The sequence below is a fragment of the Gossypium hirsutum genome, chromosome A09 (genome assembly GCF_007990345.1).
Source record: "Gossypium hirsutum isolate 1008001.06 chromosome A09, Gossypium_hirsutum_v2.1, whole genome shotgun sequence".
Taxonomy (NCBI): domain Eukaryota; kingdom Viridiplantae; phylum Streptophyta; class Magnoliopsida; order Malvales; family Malvaceae; genus Gossypium; species Gossypium hirsutum.
The window spans coordinates 5,323,628-5,332,147 of NC_053432.1; the positions used below are offsets into that span (position 1 = coordinate 5,323,628).

General features: G+C 42.1%; 1 protein-coding gene across 1 annotated transcript; it reads right to left on the reverse strand.

Moving 5' to 3' along the window:
* Window positions 1-6,644: 6,644 nt before the first annotated feature.
* Window positions 6,645-7,274, reverse strand: LOC121205963 (paramyosin-like). Its single transcript, XM_041076099.1, has 2 exons — window positions 7,029-7,274; window positions 6,645-6,986 (listed from the first exon to the last, which is right to left on the reverse strand). The coding sequence occupies exons 1-2, from the start codon at window positions 7,272-7,274 to the stop codon at window positions 6,645-6,647; spliced, it is 588 nt and encodes a 195-aa protein (XP_040932033.1).
* Between the last annotated feature and the right edge of the window lie 1,246 nt (window positions 7,275-8,520).

Genomic DNA, 8,520 nt, shown 5'->3' on the forward strand with positions numbered 1-8,520 from the left:
CTTCTCAAGCATTCCATACCGACAAATGATCTCCTTCTTCAAGAATCGACTTACAGCTGATTTAGTAACATTTGCATAAGAAGCAGCCTCTACCCATTTTGTAAAGTAGTAAATTACCACGAAGATAAACTGATGTCCACTTTAAGCTTTCGGTGATATTGGTCCAATGACATCCATGCCCCACATGGAGAAGGGCCATGGAGAAGTCATAACATGCAAAGGTGACGGTGGTATATGAATTTTGTCCCCATAAATCTGACACTCATGGCATTTCTTGGTATAGTTTATACAATCCCCTTCCATCGTGGCCCAATAATAGCCAAACCTCATGATTTGCCTTGCCATCGTGAACCCATTTGCATGCGTCCCACATATACCTTCATAAACTTCTTCTAAAATTAGCTTAGCTTCCACAGCATCGACACATCTCAAAAGTACTTGGTCTTTCCTTCTCTTGTACAGGATATCCCCGTCCAAGACATAGTCGCAACCAACCTTCTTAAAGTTTATTTGTCATTTTCATTAGCCTGTTTAGGGTATTTACGATCTTTCACATATCGTAATATATCCTGGTACCAAAGGTCATCATCCTTTTCTTCCTTCTCAAGGTTACAACAATGAACTGGAGCCTGGAAAACACTCATTTGAATTGGTCTCGTCTCTTCCTTTTTATTCACCTTAATCATTGAGGCCAAGGTTGCTAACGCATCTGCCATCTGATTTTCATCTTGTGGGAGATAATTGAAGGTGATGTCATCGAACTCCTCAAGTAACCCCAAAACTACTTTTCGATAATTGATAAATTTAAGGTCCCTTGTCTCCCATTCACCTCTAAGCTGATAAATTACCAACGCAGAATCTCCATATACTTCTAGGGTTTTTATACCTCGCTCTATAGCTGCTTGAAGTCCCATGATGCATGCTTCATACTCATCCATATTATTCGTGCAATCAAAGTCCAACTTGCACGTGAAATGGTAATGATCGCTATTCAGGGATACCAAGACTGCCCCAATTCCATTTCCGATTGCATTAGAAGCCCCATCAAAATTTAGCTTCCAAGGAAAATCTTCGGCCGTTGCTATACACATTAACTCCTCATTTGGAAAATCAAAGTTCAATGGCTCATAATCCTCTAGAGCCCTACTGGCCAAAAAGTTTACTACCGCACTTCCTTTTATAGCCTTTTGACTTATGTAGACTATATCAAACTCTGAAAGCAAAATTTGCCATCTCGCCATTCTCCCATTTAGAGCCGTTGACTCCATCATGTATTTTAATGGATCAAGCTTTGAGATAAGCCAAGTGGTATGGTATAGCATGTACTGTCTTAATCTCCAAGTTGTCCAAATTAGCGCACAGCACAACTTTTCAATCGGTGGATATCTCATCTCACAGTCAGTGAATTTCTTACTGAGATAATAAATTGCCTTCTCCTTTTTCCCTGACTTGTCATGCTGACCAAGCACACATCCCATAGAATTACTGAACACTGGCAAGTACAGTATTAACGGTTTATCTGGGCTAGGTGGAGATAATACCGGAGCATTCAACAAATACTGCTTGACCTTTTCAAAAGCATTCTGGCATTCCTCATCCCAAGTACCTTGATTCTGCTTTCTGAGGAGGCAAAAGATAGGATCACATTTCTCGGTTAGTTGTGAAATAAACCGAGCGATGTAATTCAACCTTCCAAGGAATCCTCGAACTTCTTTTTGAGTTTGCGGTGGAGGCAATTATTGTATTGCTCTGACTTTGTCTGAATCAACTTCTATTCCCTTTTCACTGACTACGAAACCCAATAGCTTTCCCGATTTAGCTTCGAAGGTGCACTTTGCCGGATTGAGCTTTAATTGAAACTTCCTCAACCTCAAGAATAGTCTTCTCAAAACTTCAATATGCTCTTTCTTTGTTCGGGACTTAGCAATCATGTCATCAACATATACTTCAATGTCCCTATGCATCATGTCGTGGAACAAGTTCACCATGGCCCGCTGGTAGGTTACCCTTGCATTCTTTAGTCCGAACGGCATTACTTTGGAGCAAAAGGTGCCCCACAAGGTTATGAAGGTGGTTTTATCCATGTCCTCTGGATGCATCTTTATTTGACCATCCATAAAGGAAAACAACGAATGTCCTGTCGTGTTGTCTACTAAAGTGTCGATGTGCGGCAAAGGAAAGTTATCTTTTGGGCTACCTTTATTCAGATCTTTGTAATCAACGCACATCTGTACCTTCCCATCCTTTTTAGGGACCGGCACAATATTAGATACCCATTCGGAGTACTTGACCTCTTGTATGAATCCTGCATCGAACTGCTTCTTAACCTCATCTTTTATTTTTAGAACAATGTTCAGCCACACTCTCCGTAACTTTTGTTGGACTAGTTTGCAATCCTGTCTTATCATAAGATGATGTACTACAATGTCAGTACTCAATCCGGGCATATCCTGATATGACCATGCGAAGATATCCTTGAACTCTCGAAGCAACTCAACCAGACCATGCCTTGTGTCCTTGGTAATCAGTGTTCCAATTTTCAACTCCTTCCCCTCCTCTAGGGCTACATTTTCTATTGCCTCTTTCTCATGCGGCGTAATTCATTTTCCCTCATGTTTAACCATTCTTAACAGATCAGGAGACACATCACAATCTTGAACATCTTCAAAATCCTGAAATTCCTCTAAACACATGTCTTGATCGCTAGAGAAATCAGGAATTACAGTATCAGTGCTCATATCATTGATTTCTAGGGACCTGTGGGGGTATGAAAGAATATACAAAGAATGAATGAATCTAAGAATGATTATTTATGTGCTATGAATGAAAGAATGAGAATTGCAAAAATTTAATGAAATATTGATTGATAAAAAAAACCATATTCGTCCAAATTGATAATAAAGTTATGTTTTATTAAAATAATAGTAGATGATCATAATCCTTCTTTCACAAATGAAATCTTACTACTCCTAGGACCTAGAGTAACAGACATGTTTCGAGAATTACTCTGAAAAATTCCTAAAGACTACAGGAAGGTCTTCCACAGTCCAATTGTTCAGAGAGCTCCCTGGTTCGCAAGGGCGAATGCCCTCGAGGCTTCCTTGCTCCAATCCCTCATTGTGTACAGCATTAATCTGATGACTCTCTTCTACCAGTAACCCTCCTGTCTTAAAGGATTTGGATATAGGTGGGAATGTCATCGGTTCCCAATCCACTTCTCCTTCGTTCAAGTGCGCATTTCTTCTCGCTTGGTGCTTCTCAATCTCTTGCCTCTTGTGCTTATGGTCTGGCTTGAAGCCTAAACCAAAGCGATCCTTCTTCTTAATCATTTTTGGGATTTGAACCCCTCCTTGCAACTGTCTTCCTAGTCCTTTTCCTTGCAATGCTCCCTTCCCCATCATCATTTGCAGGGCCATCCTTGTGGCTCTAGACATTTTGGGTACCGGCACCTCACTTCCTTCCAAAATGAAGGTTGCATTGATGATTTCTAAAGAGTGGAAAGAACACTCAATAGCCTCTTCATTCGCCTCGACATAAGGGGCCTTGCTAGTGACTGCTGCTATAATATCCTCCTCCGCATTGATGGTTATTAACCGTCCATCTGTCACTAACTTCAATTTTTGGTGCAATAAGGAGGGCACCGCTCCTGTCGAGTGTATCCATAGTCTCCCCAATAAACAATTATATGAGGGCTTGATATCCATCACCAAGAAATCAACTTCATATGTATTTGGCCCAATTTCCAAAGGGATGTCAATTCGTCCCATCACTTTCCTTTCGGTTCCATCGAAGGCTCTTACCACATTGTGACATGTTTTCATATGCGAAATGTCAATGGGTAATTTGTTCAATATGGACAATGGAAGGACGTTCAAAGCTGACCCATTATCAATGAGTACTCTTGGAAGCGTGTATCCCTTGCACCGAGTAGTGATGTGCAAGGCCTTGGTTGACCCTATGCCTTCAGGTGGAATTTCATCATCATTGAAGTAGATGAAATTGCCAGCACTGATGTTATTCACCAACCGATCCAACTTGTTAACGGATATGTCGTGGGTGACATATGTTTCGTTAAGTACCTTCAACAACGCATCCCGATATACCTCAGAACTCAAAAGTAGGGCTAATACTAATATACGCGCCGGCTGCCTATGCAACTGCTCGACCACACTGTACTCGCTATGCTTAAGGAACTTTAGAAACTCCTTAGCCTCCTCCTCCTTTACCGGCTCCTTAACAGGCACTTCAACCTCTTTCTTCTTCTCAATGTCAACCTCCTTTGTTTTCGTGGGCTCCACTCTGATGCCTCCCATCATAACGCTTCCCACTTCACGTATGGGAACCTTCATTTTGCTCGCTCCTAGACACACTGGATATACTCTCCCCCTCAGGTACTGTTATACTGCAGTCATAGCTCCATGGTACCCTCTTGTCATCCCTGTAAGGGAAAAGAGTGGGTTTATGGATGACGACCTTGGGCCCGATTCGCGCCCCCACTTTATTATTCCCCGGCCAGGAAATAATAATTCTTGGTCGGCTGGTTCCTTGTCGTTCATTTTCCAGCACACATATTTGTCTTTTGCAAGAACTACCCTAAAAAATCTGTAGCTCTTTGTTAACCATAAGGCCTTGCACCATGGCCTTGAAGTCCTCACAATTTTGGATCATATGACCCATCTCTCTATGGAATTCACAATAGTTCCCCATTCTTTCTCTACCTTGTCCAGAGGTCAACATACTTCTCTTTACTATCTCCTCCCATATTACTTTCATGGGTGTCTTCACCTTAGTAACATCTTCATTGATTCTTTCTTCCCTAGTTTCATCAATGACATTCACTCCTTGATTGCCATGATCTAGTAATGGATTTTCAGCATTAGGGGTACTGTCGAACTTCACAACCCCCATCTTGATAAGCCTCTCCACGGTCTTCTTGAATCCGGTGCAGTTTTCAATCAAATGCCCCGATATTCCTGCATGATATTCGCATTTAGCATTTGCATCATACCATTTGAGGTACGGTGGCTGTAGTGGTTTCAAGTGAAATGGAGCAATGGCATGTGCATCGTATAAGCTTTGATAAAGCTCACGATACGACACAGGGATAGGCATGAATTGCATCCTTTCCGAATCCTGTCTTGTGCCCAATTCCTATCTTTGAGTACTTTGTTGCTCGACCACAGCTGCTTTAGGTTGACCAACTGTGATTGCCCTCGAGTTGAGACTATTCACCTCATTGTCCTTTCTCCTTAGGGCTGATCTTTTTGCCGTTTCCCCCTTAATTTTACCACCCCTTATGGCATTCTCAATCATCTCTCCTGCAATAACTATATCCGCGAAACTTTTCGTGGTGCTTCCAATCATGTGAGTGATGAACGGTGCCTTCAAAGTGTTGATAAAAAACATGGTGGTCTCTTTTTCTAACAGTGGTGGTTGTACTTGCATTGCTACTTCCCTCCATCGTTGTGCGTATTGCCTAAAATTTTCATTAGGCTTTTTCTCCATGTTTTGAAGCGTGATCCTGTCCGGCGTCATGATCTCTCCATGAACTAATTCTTGTACGGCTCAACTAATTGTACCACGTAGCCGTTGCTCCTACTAAGCTGTCTTGAAAACAATGGATCAATAGTTGATCATTGTTTACATACCCAGTCATTCTCCTACAAAATATTGTTATGTGTGCCTCTGGGCAAGTAGTCCTGTTGTACTTTTCAAACTCCGGTATCTTAAATTTGTGAGGAAGCACCAAGTCTGGGACCAAACTTAAGTCTTTGGCATCAATCCCATGATGATTGCCAACGCCTTCCAAAACCCTAAATTTCTCTTCCAACCACTTGCAATGATCCTCCAACTATTTTGAGGATTCGGTTGCCATTCTTTCCCTCTCCATCATATCCAGATCAAGAGTGATAGGGTTGATCAGGCTATCGCCCAAATTATTTCCTAACCCAGATGGGAAATTCACGGGGATTCCAGCATCAACCGGCCTATGTTGAGGCCTTATAGTGATAGATGGCCTTCTAGGAGGTGTCTCGATTTGTAGTGGCACATGTGGCGGAGTGAAACCCGAAGGATGATCCTCACACTCCTCACCAGTGATAGCCATGGGGGTCTTCCCTTTATCAGTGGCCCTTAGAAGCTAAGCCATTTCAGCCATCATATTCCTCTGAGCCTATAGCATTTGCTCCCTCATGTCATTCTGCTTCTTGGCCAACTGCTCTTGCAATTGGTCTTGCATATCCTTTTGCAATTGTTCGAACCTTTGATCCATACTCTTAGTTTTAGTGCGAGTGTCGTAGGGATGTGTCATTTCTAGATTTTTTTTTCTACCTCTCTAGAAGTAAACTTTAACTAATTAGGGTCTTTCTATAACTTTGAATGCATATGATGTGATGTAATGCAAATGCATAAATGCAAAAAGGCATCGATCTCGATTCAATCTCATTTAGAAAACTTTATTTAGAAAAAGAATATCTTTACATATAAATGGATTACATATACGCCTTTGCCCTAAGGCCCAAAGTTCTAACTTTATCTAATAAAAGGGCTAACTCTCGACCTTTATCAGACGCTGACTCATACATCATACTCAACGCATCAGCTCGTACTGCTAAGTCTCAAACATATTCAGCAATCTCTCGAATCTAGGCTACAGCCTCCCCAATAACATAATCCCTATCTCTGACTTGACCTTTAACTTGATGGAGCTCTTCTTTGAGATAATCTTCTTGCGCCTCGAGCTGCTCAATCCGAAGTTCACCATCATGTAATGCCACTTCCAAATCTTCAACCTTACTTTTTAGCTCCTTTAACTCGACCGTAGGATCATGGTTTTGGTGCCAACGAAGGGATTTTCCAAGCTCAGTTACCTTAGTCTTCAACCATTTATTCTCTTTCTCTAATGCCAAATTCTGCGACCGCATCTCTTGGAACTTCCTCTCCCAATATTCGGCTCTAGCCTTTTCCTCTTGAACTTCTTTCTGCCACTGTTCCAAAGACTTCCCTAACCCCACTCACTTTAAAGTTACTTGTGCCTTCCTATACTCCTCTTTTAAATCATCTCGGTCTTCCTTAACCTTCCTATTTTCTTTCCTAACTTTTTTAACCTCCTTCTTTTGCAGGTCAACATCTAGACTTAGGTACATCTTCTCCTCCTCAAGCTTTTCTATCTTCTTTCCGAGTTCCAAATTCTTTCTCTTAAATTTTTGCTTCATGATATCAAGCTCCGAGGGTATCACTTGTAAATATTCATCTATTGGTCGAACTTCTTCCATTCTCGTCATAGGGATATTATCGTTAATCCTTCTACTCCTTCACTCGACATATTCTGGGGTCGTAGCAGGATTAATGGCCACTCCCTTCAACCGCCAAGTCTTGTTCCAAGCACAAGAAACTTCGCTAACCTTCCTCTTGTAATCGGCTCCTCTGTATACAAACTCACTTTGAGCTAACCCATGAGTCACTGGCACGAACTGTCTCAATCCATGCTGCCTCAGCACGAGCAAAGGGGCATAACCAATGGCACCCCAAATTCTCAACAGGGGAACCCAATCAAAGTTGCCACATCGATAAAGTATCTCACCAGGAACCATCCATGGAGCTCTCCACTCAACATCCTCCGACTGAAGATTTCAAAGTAATGCTATCCAATTTTCTTCCGGCACATCCACTTTTCTAGATGAGGCTACTATATCTTTCACTGGGGAGTAGTTCTCAAAGAAAGCTCGACAAACAATCCTATCAATCAACCGGAAGTGACTGTAGAACCAAGCCAAAAGTAACTGAGCACACCTTATAAACCTGCCTGCACCAGCCCTCCTACATGCACCTAAGGACCTGAATGTCTCCGCCAAAATCGCAGGGACGGAAGTGACCCTTTTGCTGAGTCGATGAAAAAGATCCGTAGTTGCCTCGTCCACATATCCCAAAGCCCTAGGGAAAACCATCAGTCTATACAAACTTAAGGCAAAAATGTCTACCTTCTTCGTCTCATCGGGGTGTGTCAAAATCAAATCTTTCAAAGAGTCCCACGAAATGCACTTGCACTCACCCTTCTCTTTAATTCTAGCCGTGACCCACTGCTCACTCATCCCCGTAATGGCCATTAATTTTTTCCAAAAGGTAGGGACACAAGCAGCTCCGGAATAGATCCTATCACTCTGAAACCTGGGACAACGAAGTAATGCAGTGTACTCCTCCACGGTAGGTACCAAGTCTACTTCCCCAAAGGTGAAACAACTGTACGCCGGGTTCCAAAATTGAGCAAGGGTTCGGAACAAGTGTTCATCTACCTGAACATCGAGCAAGTAAGGTAAATCTCCGTAATTATCGTAGAATAACTGCTTGGTCTCATTGCCCTACTGATCCCAAATTTCCTTAAGCTCTTGGAGATTATTCTGTGTGACACTAATACGAGTATAATCTGGCAGCTCCGACACATATCCCATAGTTATATTGTCTCCCTTTTCTAGTTGAGTTTGCTCTGACCATCTATGAACATCGGCGTTGCCCTCCACTCTA

What these genes read in the sequence shown, in the direction of transcription:
- LOC121205963 (XM_041076099.1), bottom strand. Translation starts at nt 7,274, where the DNA reads ATGGAAGAAGTTCGACCAATAGATGAATATTTACAAGTGATACCCTCG. An exon ending in AGGAGTATAGGAAGGCACAA is followed by an intron (nt 6,987 to 7,028) that starts GTAACTTTAAAG and finishes TCTTTGGAACAG; the next exon opens with TGGCAGAAAGAAGTTCAAGA.